This window comes from Carassius carassius, chromosome 30 (genome assembly GCF_963082965.1).
Source record: "Carassius carassius chromosome 30, fCarCar2.1, whole genome shotgun sequence".
In the NCBI taxonomy this organism is placed as follows: Eukaryota; Metazoa; Chordata; class Actinopteri; order Cypriniformes; family Cyprinidae; genus Carassius; species Carassius carassius.
Genome location: NC_081784.1, coordinates 24,834,028 through 24,848,684, shown reverse-complemented (window position 1 = coordinate 24,848,684; position 14,657 = coordinate 24,834,028). Strand labels below are relative to the sequence as shown.

Genomic DNA, 14,657 nt, shown 5'->3' with positions numbered 1-14,657 from the left:
ACATCCCTACATCTTTCAATATCGCTTTGTTGGCCAAATATTTTTGGAGCCATTGATGTATCATATCCCTATCTCCAGATACACATTTTACAGAGATTTCCTACAATTCTCCACAAATAACAGTAGAAAAGAATATAAAACAACAGCTTACGTCTGTATCAATCTCTGCTATCTTTAGCTTAAGGCTCTTTTTTTTCTTTAAAATTTAGGAGAGTATGTGGTTAAGGCTAGGAAAGATAAAGTAAATTGTGTGTGTGTGTGTGTGTGTTTGTGTGTGTGTGTGTGTGAGTGTGTGTGTGTGTGTGTGTGTGTGTGTGAGCAAGCATGTATGTAGCATTAGCACTACATTTGACCATTTTAGTGGCTTTGAAGTAAAGCATACAGTATTGGCTGTAGAAGGCCCAAAGAGAAGCAGCAAGAGGAAAGATCACTCTGGACTCACTGTCAAGTGCTGGAAGAGCCATGCTCTCATGATGTTGGTCGCCACTTTAGGGAAGATACCACGTTTTTTATTCCTCTTCTTCTCCTTGTCGGGGTCGTCATCATCTCCCGTGCTAGGTGACGCTACACTGTTGTCCAGCCCGTCACCTGTCACAAACACACAGGGAGTCAGTGGACAGTCAGGTCCTGGTCAGTAGCAAAAACACACAAGTTTTCCAAAGACTTCATAACAGGGTAAGTAGATAACAGGCAACAATAGTGCTTCAGTATAGCTTTAAAAGCGTCATATCTGAATGCATTCATTTTTAATACTTCTATAAATAACCACCACACAAATGCTCAAATGAGAGAGAGAGAGAGCATACAATGGACTTGTAAGGTCGCATTTCCCCCCTGCCTTCCAACACAGTGAGTCACCAAAGAATCGAAAATGACAGAGAGATTTAGTCTTCATTATCCTAGAAAAATATTGATTGAAGCTTACCTCAGGTGGGGGAGTTACACACTATGAAAAAGAGGAAGGAGGGGGGTGAATATGACTGCCGCACAAAACGGCAGCTTTTCAAAGAGCTGCATTGTAATAACAATGGTGTATGGGTGCTTTCAGCAACCTGTGGGTGCTCGATAAGGCTTTATAATGGGCAGTTCAACATACCAGAGCAGAGGAGATGGCTTACCTCGCCTTTTCACCTTCATGTTGCCAGTTTGCTTGCGTATGCTGATTTTATTCCTATCTCCAATTATTTTACACACTCTCCCTTTAATGAGAGCCCAAGCTCACCACTGTGAAGGCTTTGATAATTGTTATTATGAACCCACGATTCAGATAATACACCATAAAAGAAACACAAGCGAGTCAAACAACTGTAAACTGCAAGGGTTTCAATAGCGTTGGCACAGGAATGGAGAGAGTAAGTTATTGATTACGTATAAAGCACTTCCAAAAGCCCCAGTGCTATTCGTACAGAGAGATTATGGAGGGTTTATTCTTTCTCTAGCTGTAGCTTTCAGTCAGCGACATAAGGCACCTGTATCATTGATAATTAATGGAAATGTCTGCAGTAATCCGGTTGGAGATAATTTTTTTTTCCCCCAGCTCCATGCATCAATAGAATAATCAAGGGTCTAAAAGAGTCTTTGCTCCCCATTACCTCAGGCGAGAGAATTCCTGAAAGCATGCCTTGCGGGCACCTGAATTATATACGCCATTAGGAGAGCGAAGGCTTTCTACATTCCATATAAAACACTCCGCCAGCCCTCTCCACCTAGGAGAGAAGCCCCAGAAAAGATGGAGATTTTTTAAGTGAAGACTTATGTAGATACAATGGCTTTGCCTTTTACACAAGGGCACTTTCGCTCAGTCAGTCACTTACTGAGAAACTGACCAGAGCTGAATGGCCCTCCCCTCAAGACACACAGACACAAGAAAAATGACTATAAGACGTCAAAGGCAAGTTTCAATTACATCATTTACTGATGCCAAAAAAAAAACCTAAGAGAGCAGTTTGTCTTCTGACTGTTTTTAGACAAATAGAACTTCCCAGCTCCCATCTGGGAAGGCAGTGGCATCGCTGGTTTGTAATCTAAGACACCATTTTCATTAGAAGCAAATGCTCCAAATCTGGTGTAAAGACTAGTTCGTGTTCAGTAAAACCTAAAATAATAAACTCAGGGCTTGTCCCATGTGAGTTAGCAAAACAGAAGTAAACACTGGATATCAGGTCAGACGGAGGAAGAAGGAAGGGGGGTATGACAAAAGAGTAAAAGACGGCAGGGTGAGTGATGTCTGAGGTAACTCCATTGCATGTGTGCTCTCTTGAGCTTATGTCTTCCACCTCTTCTAGCCATTTTGAACTATTTAACCTCCCTTCCCCAATATTTTTCCTTAAAAAAGACCTCTGAAGGCCTAGACCTTCAGGGCAAAATGGAGAGAGAAATGAAAGCTGTCAATTTTATTGGAATTTCCATTTTTGACGCAATTTGATACTGATTCAACTCGAGTCTGGGACTCATTTCACCTCTCTTTTAGAGTTGCGATGTCATCGTAAGCACATTGTGGAGTCTATAAAGTTAGGTTTTTAGACAATACTTCTTAATACTTCAATTCTTTTATATGCTATGAAAAAGATGAAATGTGATTTTAGCCGTTTTGCCAACTTCTGCCATTTTGCTCATTTTAACACCTCTCACCAAAACCCTGCCCTCCAAAATCATGTCAGCAAAGCCAAACATTCAAAATGTTTTACAAGAAGAGAGCATTTCTGATTGACTAAAAACCTTTCCCCTCACACTTTTTATTTTTGCCGTTTACAGAGCCTAGGGTTGTCCAAGATATGTAAGTTTTCTTAGGACACCTATTTTATTGTCTCAGGAAGAAAGATGTGCCAATCGCTGTCAGTTTTATTGGTATTTCCATCTTCGATGCAGTTTAATACCAGTTCACCTAGTTCTGGTTCGTCTTGGGCTAATTTTGCATCTATTTTAGTGTAGGCACAAGCATATGGCAGTGTCTATACGGCACTGTTGTGTCAAAATGTCAGCCCGTTGCCGAGCTTCTGCACTCTTCCTGCGCCAAATAAAGACGAATGATGGTGGCGAGACTGTAAAGGTGGAAATAATCATAAAAATGATGCTAGTCCATAAACAAGCTCACAGCCTCATTAGTCCAGCAGCAGGCTCCACTGGCAGATTTATGCATCTTTTCGCTGATGCCATGAGGAAATGCCACGGGCGAACTTTGGCCAACTGCTAATGGGTTATGACAGCGTCTTAGCAACTACTGCAGGGAGGGGGGATGCTCGGTCCGGTTCGCCACTGACAGGGAGGAAAATGTCATCTCATCTGGCCATGTGTGGTGGAGTCTATGCAGCAATTAGAGAGCAGTCCAGTGACTGGAGCAGGCCAGAGGCTGAGGAGGATGCCCCGCGGCTAACCAGGGAGAGAATTTTTATGACCCCCTCGTACACGCGCATACACGTCCACGCGTGAGATCAGCCTGTGACGCTCTAGCTGCCTGGCTGCTGCTAGAATCAGGTTAGCTTCCCAGCATGCCTTTGTCAGCCAGCTCTTCTGATTGGCTCATCCGCTCCATCTCGATACCTGTCTCCCTCTCTTTCTCTATCTCTCTCTCTCTCTCTCTCTCTCTCTCTCTCTCTCCTTCTCTCTCTCTCTCCCCACCACTCTCTCTTACTTACTCAAGGCATTTTCTGACATTATAAGAAAGATGTGGGCTAAACTGTTATGAGCTGATTACTCAAAAAGGACACTACCTGTTCCTCTCGCCTTGTGAATCCAAAACTCCAAAGTGTCAGCCATTTTTCTGCTGCTTTACAAATTAGCAGAGTGGCACTTCCGATCCATCTAGCACATTTCGTGTCACTATGTCAAAGGTTCATTTACATGCTACAAGAAAGATGACTTGAGATAACGTTTTTGAAATGGAAATCTATCACCTTTGCTGACGAGACTTTGGAAGTGGGGCTACCTGTTTGTCCAAGCAATGGAAAACAGGGGAAGGTTATTTTTGCAATGTTGCAATGAAATACTAATAATTTATATAACAACAGTAAAATTACAATGCTAGTAATGCAGGTCTTCTCTTTCAAACGTTAAACCAAACTAAAATGTTTTTATTTTATTTTTTTTATTTTTTTGTGGAAAACTGCAAAGAAGCTTCTTTTTTTAAATGCTTATGATTTATAATCCATTCTCATTACAAACTTGGGAAGATGATTGGCATGTTGCATTTTCAAATGCACGTCATATGCGACTCACAGCACTTGCAGTTACGCAGTGAAGTTTGTGTGGAGCAGCATTTACTGAGAACTGTAAAAAGATCACAGTGCTGCGCTTCACTCTGGAATACACAGCGCATCAGATTCTATTGTTATATATTTACAACTAATTGTGCTAAACCATATCACATGCTCAGTCATTGTTAAAAATGAATTAAATTTAGCATGTAAGTACTGTTTTCATATACTATCCAGTTTTGACCAAATTTTATTGTCCATGGTCTGATGGATTGGGCCAAGCTGTGGAAACAGATTGGCTTTTGCTTTACACCACATTTGGTCCATGGATTATTTCTAGAGCACCTCTGGCCTCTCCCTGCGGTGGGTGTCAGGTGACCTGTACTGCTCTCACACTCTCCCTTAGCATTCAAACACACTCTCATATGACTGTACTATGGCTTTCCTGGTCCTGCAAAATCTCAACCTTAAGGGCCCGTCATCCGCCTTCTTTTCACTATGCACACATTCACACAAGTTCACACACACCTCATTCTAACTCACACACACAGGGTTGCATATAAAGAGAGTGGGCGAATGGCTAAAAGGGGAGGGTCGGGGAAGAAAAGATAAAGCCAGGTTCTTTGTATTCAGGCCATTCACATGGTTAGAATAGACCAGGCAGCGGGGGTTCCCTTTGCATGGGTCACAAGCCCCTCCCACCTCAAAAATGTTTTTTAGGACATGCAGGAATTCCTGTGGTATGATTCCCAACAAGAGACACTTGGATTAGCATTGAGCTTGCCGTGCACGCTTGCCCCACTATACATTTTACGTTCCTAAAATACATACAAAAATTAGAAGTGGTCTGCTGACTGCAATCACTCCCTCCTCTAGCAAAATGGCCTGAGCTCTTCTAGTTTCTGACTTGGAAGGATAAATATAAAGGAAAGTAGAGGGTTTAATGAGATGCAACATGGTGGCAATGCGGCAGATCTTTAGCTATGTTGACTCTGCTTGCCTCTTTATCAATTGTGTCTTGTGATACTTCCATGCACAGCTGTGCATATTTGTGTATTTATGCTGAACTTGCTAAGATAAATACTTTTATTATTTATAATTATGTAGAAAGAAATAGTATGTAAATAGTATGTAATTACACAGGATTCATTTGAAATAATGACAGTAAATAATGACAATTTTAAATAACTGCAGGCATTGTAAATGATGATGATATTGCCCCCCCCCCCCCCCCCTTTTCTTTCACATGTGATGACACTGACAGATCTGTAATTCATAAATTGGGGGAGGGGGGGGGTTGTCGTAATGACAAGTTTTTCTACAATACCTCGTGTGTCTGTCATCGCATCACAGCGGGGCTAACAGAGAGGGTAATAAGTGCATGATGTTGCTCATATTTAGCGTTATAATGACTCTAATTAAACAGAGTCAGTCGCGTGAGTTCTAGCTGAGAGCTACTCATGCATATTCCCAGGTCTCAGGGATCAGGCCGCTGACATACCCACAGGTGATGGCAAAAATGTCATTGCAAATGTTACGGCTCTCTTTCGTCCGTGTCTGTGTAGGGGTCACTTCCACTGAAGCCCCTGACACGTTGGAAAGCGTACTGAGGCCCAGGGGCACAAACACAGCATTAAACTGAGGTCTCTCTCACTCTCTACCCTTCCCTCCCCTCCTCCTCTTTTCATTCTTCCTCTGGTCCATGTGTCGAGGGGGGAAAATGGTCAAATGAAAGTGTAAGGCCCTGAGTTTACCCTTTCATGTCAAGCACTTTTACTGTGTAACTATTGATTTTTCTCCTTTGCAATTTTTTTTAATCTGAAGATATAAGGTGGGCAGAAAAGACAGGCTGGTGAGGTTCAAACGGGAACACTTTAAGAGTCCTCTGATTCCACCGAGGCAACACACACACACACTCTCTCAAAGAGTATATATACTCTATTCTCCCTCTCTCTCCCTCGCGCTCTCTTTCTCTCTCAGACAGCTTTTGACACCTTCTCCAGGGCCAGCTTTGTTCGATATCCAGGCAGACCGGATGGCTGAGAGGAAAGTGTTTTTAAAAAAAGGAACATGGCTCGCAACAAAAGCTAAGAGCCTTCGCTGCGGCTCTCAACAACAGCACTACTGCAGCAAACTGCCTGGAATTCAACTCATCTGAACGCTTTTAAACCGCCCATCATCTTTTCTAGGTAAAACTAAAACAATAAACACAGCCAAATAAAGACATGACACACATCTTCTGACTCTGAAATATGAAGTTCAGTTGAGCATAGCAACTTTTCAATATAGGTAACAGACAGGGGCCTGGAGACAAACTGTTTTGTATTGTTCCTTTGTGTTTTTTGGTTATTTTGGTAATGAGCGAAACGGAAACAGAGCCGTATGGCTAACTATGGCTCTTCTATATTGGCTTCTGGCAGATCATTTTCCACATGGCAGCTATCTATATGACACAGGCTAAGATAAGTGCTCTAATGCACAGGGATTTCCCCCAGCAACAGCGTTTTGCCATTCATTGGGCTGTAGGACAGTAGATAATATGAGGGTATTTCACTTCTAATAATAGCCTGTTTGGCTTCCCCTGCATTCATTAAATGTAGTTAACATTGAGAATGAATTGTACGGCAGAATTACACATGATGATCCCCGCTTAAAAGAAAAGGGCGACACTGTTATTACTGAAGAGACGGAGAAAAATTAAGTAATTCAAGTGAACTGTAACATCAAATGGCTTTTCTGTCTTTCATAGGCAGCTCTTCATTAAGATCGGTGGAAACATTATGTCCAAACATACTGCAGTTTAACAAAGACCTCCATTTCACTTAAGGAGTCTATAATAGCTGGATAAAGCTAACAGTTAGCACTGCTATTCATCTCAATTGCATCTGCTTAGCTAGGATTTATTTATTTACGTATTTATTTATTTTTCTTTTTTATTGTAATTTTTTTTTAGGAACTGAACTGTTTACACAATGTTTTCAGCCAAAAACGGTAAACTTCTTATGCGTTTTGCAGATATAATTACACGATAACTGCGTTTTGGATACTGAAAACACATATTTTTGAAAACGGAGTTTCAAAGTGCACTCAATACGGAAATCTTTGGAAACGGTGACATCATGCACATGCGTAGAATGTGTTAGGTATGTAGACATGCGCAGTACGTGTCGATTTTAAAGGCAAATGCTAACAAATATACACAACAATGGCGGAGTACATGGTGCTGTTGTTGCTGCTCAAGAGTTTGCTAACATTTCTTCAGCAAAGTGTGGATTTACTTCACAAATATGACAACCAGCGGAGATGCATCATATACAACATATAATCATCACTTCCCTACAGGTCTGTTTACTAACAAGGTGACAGCGCCAACTACTGGCCTGGCATACATAATACAGCCTTTTTGGCCGTTTTCGCGGATATGTATAAAAGCGAATCGTTTTGAAAACGTTGTCGTGTATACGTGAAACTTGTTAAAAATGCAAGAGAAAAGAAATTAAATTTCTGACTAAATCATTGTTGTGTAAATACAGCCTAACACATAAATGCCTTGTGATTAATCATTCTGGAGCTGCAGGAAAAATTACATCCTTACACGCTAAAAAAAGATTCACCACAAGATTACACTTTCAAGCATTTTGTTACTGACTTTTATATAGCTATATAACAAAAAAAAATTAAAAATACAAAAACAGAAATATTATATATTTTCATTTTGGCTATGTCAGTCAGAATACAATACCCGCTTTGAGTAACTCTCAGTAGAGAAATAGTGTAGTTACAGCAACTACAATCAGGGGTGAATGAACTCATGCTGACAGCCAAACACTGACCCCTTGATTATGAGTAATGGGTAGGAATAAAGACATGGAAAAGAATAAAGAATGAGGGAAAAAAATGTCATTCGAGGACAAATTGTAACATCAGGTGTCATTTCTGTCTTTCATATGCTGTCCTTCATTCAAAGTGACAAATCTGTTATGCCTATACATACTGCAATGTAACGAAGGCCTCATTTTCACCCATCTGGCATGCTAAGGCCACAGGAAGTGGAGCAGAGGGAATGTGGGGGAATTGTAGTTCTATCAGCTTGGGGTGAACCAGGGAGATAAGGCTCAAGGCTGGAAATGACGGAAACAGAGCTGGACTGAATGTCTGCTTCCTGACAGCAACAGAGCAGGGGCGGCTGGACGTGGGTGATACCATTACATCTCAGCTGTGCAGTACTCTATTGAGAACACGAACACAAACACGCACTAACACATATATTCACAAAGAGCAGGAACGATTCTTGAGACTTTTTTTAGTCATTTTTGAAGGTTATCAACCTGGGAATCTTTCTGGTTCCTGCCATTCTTTGACTCATTTGGGTTCCCAGGGCATGGCTGGTGATCAGGTTACCTCTCACAAAAAAAAAAAAACCTAAGTGCATGCATGCTTGCACACACATGCATTCACTCTCTCAAGCACAGATTAAAGCAAATACACCCTCTCTCCATACACATACACACCCTCTAAAAGTATACACACTTTTGTTTGTTTGTTATTTCTTTTTCACTCCTTAAAAAAATGCTTGAGGAGGTCTTTATCTTTCCCCCTAAATCCCTTCAGCAGGTCTCCATGTCAAAAGACCAGTGCTGTGTTCTGGGAGAGGATTGTTTAGTAAGGGTCAGTCCTGGGTCAAGCTTTCGGCCTGTTGTTAACACAGCCCTCCCCCTTGTGCTTTTTGCATCGGTCTCCATCTGCACACACCTATGTCCACCGCAACTCCAAAACTCTAGCACCCCAGCAAATAATCCCTCTCTGTGAGAAGTCTCTGGTGGCAAATACAAAGGTCAAATAGCTTTAGCACACAGTGCAAGGGAAGCCAAATTCCCCAAATATGGAGCTTTGGTGGTGTTTGCTTGCATGAAATTGGCTTTCTGGGGTGTCTCCAAATAGGCCTGGTAAATTCCTTCGTTTTATGTTAGGCTTCATGCAATAATGGTCTTTGTGATAGAAGTTCTGACATGCCCAAATTCATTGTTTGGTGTCAAGTGGTATAGAAAAATTGTTATTCATCGGGGTAAATTTACATGTCAGGGAAAACAGCAAGTGACATACCAAAGGCTCTGGAAAAATCAATAAATTTGAAGAGGATGACATATGGAGGAAAAAACTGACTATCAGAGAGTTCAATCAGTAAAATATGACCTGCTACCAAGCATCTCCTCTTCATATCTCTTCTGGACAGCACACATGTCTTTGTAACAGTCCCAGGACCTCACATGCACAGTCCTAGTCCCTATCAGCAGGAAAATATTCCTCACGCAGTATAATCAGTTGGGCAGCATATGGCAAACTAGCAGCAGGCTACTCATCCTCATCCTCTTTGGATGCTAAAATTAGCACAATACTGTTTGTGGCTTTAAGCTGGACTCAAACCCACTGTGATACCGCTAATAAAAATACTGTCCTCCTGCTTAGAGAAAGCATGTACATCCCTACAGATCATAGGAGGATTATCCTGCTGGGATAATGTTTTTTCCTGCGATGGCTACAGAAAGATTTATATTTTTAATCTAATGTTATTTGGAAACACTCTATCAGGCGGTCATCATTGTTGACTTGAATAGCTCCTACAGGTCAGTGGGGATAATGTAGAAGAGAATCGTCAACAAGAGACATCTATTAGGCGGAGGATAACCAAGGCGAGTTCATGTGACACAGCTACTCAAGAGCAACTGATTAATGAACAAAGAGCTAAAGCCTGTTTGTTTACTGTCGCTCACTGTTCTTCAAACTCCCTTCCCAAACACCCCCTCCATCCCTCCTTCTCCCTCTCTTCTTTTCCCTTCCTCTTTGCCTCCCTCCTTGGCCTTCCTGTCCTCTCTATCAGTCAAGCCAAGCGATGATAACATATCTCTTTCGGGTGATATCAGCTCTTTCCTGAAAAGTTGGATGTGTGCGTATCTGATTATAGACACCCGGTGGGTGCGCACTGCTTCTCCCAGGTCATGCTGAGTAATGGTCACTCAGGTCTTCTACAGCAGACCTAATGCATTGTGACACATCAGTGATGAGCTGCGCTGATTTCTGTAAAATTCACATGAACCTCTCCAGCACAGATCAGATGACAGATGGATTTTTCCAAATGGAGCAAAGGGGTTTCCCAGCTATTAGAGGCAAATCAGGAAAAAGCAACATAAATTGCAGAACATAAGATGATCCCTCTTAACAGTGACCCTGCATCTGACAAATCAACAATGAATGAAGTGGACATCTCAAGTATTTATTAGAAATTGAACTCTTTTTACTAGCTATTTCAATAATCAGTATTCAATTCAATATTCAATTTTGAGAATGTACAAGCAGATGAGCGAAAATGACAGTGAGTGGCTGTAAAGGGAATATTTAGCAAACACCAAAAATCTGGTTTTGGCAAGAAAAAAAAGGATTGGTTTAGAATGACTTCCTGTACACATGGAGACAGATGCAAAGTGTCTACATCATTAACACACCACAATTATAGCATTTGATCTAAATTTAACATCTGCTTCCCACTTAAACTGAACATCACATAGCAAATGTGTCCAACCCGAAACTCCCTTTCCCTGAGGCTAAACATCCTTAAAGGTGAAGAGTGTAATTTCCACACTATTAGTGGTACCATAGAGAATTACAAAAAATATGACTTTCAAACATGTTTCAAACACTCCCCTCTCTTCCACTCTTAGAACAAACAAGCAGTCCTGCCCCACAACATTGGCAGAGACAAGTTTTGGTTCCTTAAATAAGTGCAATTTTTTAGGTGCCGCTAGAGGCACAGAAATACATCACTTCACCTTTGAGAGGTCAACGAGAAGAGATGCAACATCGTCACATTAAACCAAGTTATTATTATCAAAAAACAACAACAACAACAAAAAAACAAGTTGATAGAAGAAGAAGATGTCAGCAGTGCTACAGCTAGCCATCTCCCAGAGTTCACATGATCATGGGTGGGGATGGGGGGAGAAGAGGAGTATACTTCAGCAGTTAAATCCCAGATCAAACAGAAGAGCAAACACAACAGTGACACTATATCATACCAGCTTTATGAGTATTATCTGCTCAGAGACAAGGTTCTCAATCAGGCTATGAAAGCTTGTCAAATGCAATGATTAGGAAAGCAGAAGAAACTGATAGAAAGAAGCTGATATATGGAGAAAGGAGGGGGGCAGGTTGTTTACTTGCACTTTCTCACTTTTCACTCTCTTTTTTCCCACATGACACAGGACATCAGCCTAATCCCAAAGGCAAACTACCCCTTGGTGTGGGAACCAGTGGCATTTCCCCTTTTTTCACCATGGGGCCACTGTGCGTACACACAGTCTTATCAGGAGTGGGTCCATAAAACCATTGGCAACAATCGTTTTCGGAGAAAGAAGTGGTAGGTTGTTGGTGTGCCATCACTACTGAGATTCAGTGGGGTCATAAACATGCCAGTGGTTCGGATTCCCCTAGGCTCCCCATGCTGCATCCTTCCCCTAAGTAACCTAACAAAACTAGCAAGTGGCTCTTGAGGACACAGCTCCATTCATGTCCCTCACTGACACGGCAGTCAGTGACTTTGTCATAATGGCTAAATTTAGCCATTTGCAGGCACAATGTGATATTCATGAGAACATCATGCAAAGGGGCTTGCAAGAGAAAACATGATGTGTTTTGTGAAATAAAAACTGCTCTTTGATTTTGTACTTCCTGTCAAGCACATGCATTTGCAAACACTTACATACACTTACTGGAATTGGCACCTTGCTCTCTTTCCTGTGATCCTTTGCTTTCTCTATTCCTTCCCCACTCTTTCTTTCTTCTCTGCTCCTTCTGTGGGTGTGCATGATGGGATGTGTGATGTGAATGAGAGAGAAAAACAGCAGGGGTTGCTCGGGCCGCCCGGTGCCGCTCTTAGATCCCGGCACTATAAAAACCGCACACCTTTTATCAGCCATTATGCCTCTGATTTAACCAGATTACTCCACCAACGTGCTGCCACTGATACACGGGAGAGCAGAGAGCATTCAGCCTCCCCTTCCTGTGTGCAGCACTTTTGCATGCACAGAGGAGAATCTAGTGAGGCAGGAACAACCACTGACTGACTACACCTGAATGACAACATAGAGCTACTATTGCTCTTTGAAGCACAACACTCGCACACACCAAGCACGATTAAAGCAAACAAAGCTAAGTCAAAGAGTGAGGGCATCCAGACAAAATGCAAATGGAGAGACGTCCTAATAACAGTGCAAAGTGACTGAGCTAAACAAAGTCAGGACCCTGCTGTAAAATCAAAAAAGAAAGTGATCAGCATTGTAGTGCACTCAGCAATTGAGGAGAGCACTGAAAATAGCGCAAGAGAAATGCAAAGGCATGCAGACAGCACTCAGAGACAGAAAGAAAGCGTGAGAGAGAAAGGGGCTGGGTTCTTCCAGTCTGCTGGACAATCATTGCAATTAACGGGTGACTTTGACAAACACGTGAGGCGGGGGCTAGGTGGGCGGATCCAGGCTCCAAGGTTTGTTGGCATCCTGTCAGAGGCCATGTCTGTTGGTCAGCCTAAGATGCCAGCCAATCACAGATCAAAAATGGTGGCCGGGAGCCAATGAGAGCTTTCGCTCAGACTGACCTTCACACAGGCTGGTAGCAAACTGACCATTAAGTCAATGATGACAACAGCACTCACCACAATCAATCCAACAAAATAATGATCAGCTTGATGCATGAATTTTAGCTGCAGCGTTTTTCAGCACCAGATGAGTCCATGTAACATTTACAGAAGAATATATTGTGCAAGCACATTCCAAATTTTTCACACATTTGAGGCAGTTTCAGTGGGTTTTTACTGTACATTGACCTGTTAACACTGCAGCACAATGGTCACATTTGTCAATAGACATTCCTGTCGAGATTGTTCAGAGTAAATAAACTTCTTAACTAGCTCTGAGTTACTCACTAGAGCGCTCACTGGCTCCCACCACAGTACAGTTTTGGAGTCCACGGCTCTGCATGTAAATTTATGCAGACAATAACAAGAGCCTCACAGAAACTATTTGACTTGGCTCACATTGGGCTTTTCGCAAATGGGTCCTGGTAATTGCAGATACATATCTGACTCCTGTAGTCATCACCTTGTTCCCAGACCCTTTGATGAGGCAGAGGAAACCCAAAGCCTTTCAAAACACTCAGCAAGATCTCCGCATATGTGAGAGCATGTATTTTTCCACGCGCCCTGTCCCTTTTTGGTAGGGGCTCATATCGCCTGCGTTCTCACTGCAGGCCAAGGCTGTCTCTTTTAATCAGGGTGGGTGCTGGTCTTGCCAAGAGTCCAGATTGAGCAATACTCAACAGTTCATAATAATGAATTGTTTTTGCTTTTTTACCCACTGAGGGTGGACGCACAGAAAAGATGGCTTCAAGATACAATTCAAGAAGATGTCCCCAGAGAGCGTGGCTGTTAAACAAAGGCGGGTGCATACGAGCACGCTACACTAATAAACAGGGTCTAATTAGAGATGGGCTGGGCTGAGTCTCTGCTGGACTCTGCTAAGAAAGTTTCTGTAAGCGCAGAGAGGAAGGAGTGGGCTTTATCCTCCCCCTTAAAGGGACACTCGTACTTTGAACGGTAAAGAATCACTAACAAGGAAAATGCTGTCCTCGGTCATACTGAGATGCTATTTAAATGTGGAATGGAAAACATGGTGCGGATGGCAACCACTAGAACCATCAGCTATGGTGCCAGTCTCAACATTGATGGGTTACAGATGTACTATGTTATGCATGTGGGTACAATGTTCCTATGCAGTTTGAAGGCGTATCCTTGTTTATTATGATGCCATTTTTGTATTGAAGCCATTCTCATTTCATTCACTCCCGTTTTTTGGTTTCAAAGATGCAGGAACAGCACAGTAACAACAAGAGCCAGTAGTTACAGTAGTTCTATAGATATTTGTAAGTTAGAAAGCTTGTTAATGCTAATTATAATTTGTCAGCACATGGAAAGAAGTGCAATACAGAGGATAAAAAAAAAACTGAGCGTGAGAGAGGGGACCAGTTGGGGACATATTGGCATGAGTTTCTTGGCCAACAGCATAATAATGGTCTTATTGGGATTATGAAGTCACTCCTTACAGAACATTCTAATACGGTTAGCAGCCTTGCTTTACACAATCAGCAATTAACCCACATTAGTATAATACTTCCACTAAACCTCCACTGGTGTGAATAAGACTGAAGGAGCTGAAGTGCTTGGGTCATTTGTTCACGCTGAACACACTCAGCATACGTCCAGGTTCATAGCTCAGCCTCTTCCCGCTAGCTTACGACACAACAAATACTCATCCAAAACACTGGGGTAAGGGAACGTGAGGGGAGGAAGGAGGGGTGAACATTAAAAGCCTGGCGATAATTGGAAGTATGTGAAAAATGACGTGTCACTTTAGTCAATAA

At 42.1% G+C, this 14,657-nt stretch overlaps 1 protein-coding gene across 2 annotated transcripts in view; it reads right to left on the bottom strand.

Moving 5' to 3' along the window:
- Positions 1 to 14,657, bottom strand: part of LOC132110959 (homeobox protein Meis1-like) — a 63,386-nt gene that overhangs the window by 34,266 nt on the left and 14,463 nt on the right. For both annotated transcript variants that reach the window (XM_059518099.1, XM_059518100.1), the window contains exon 8: positions 443 to 588. In XM_059518099.1, the coding sequence (XP_059374082.1) occupies positions 443 to 588 (146 nt within the window). The remainder of the gene's footprint in view (positions 1 to 442; positions 589 to 14,657) is intronic.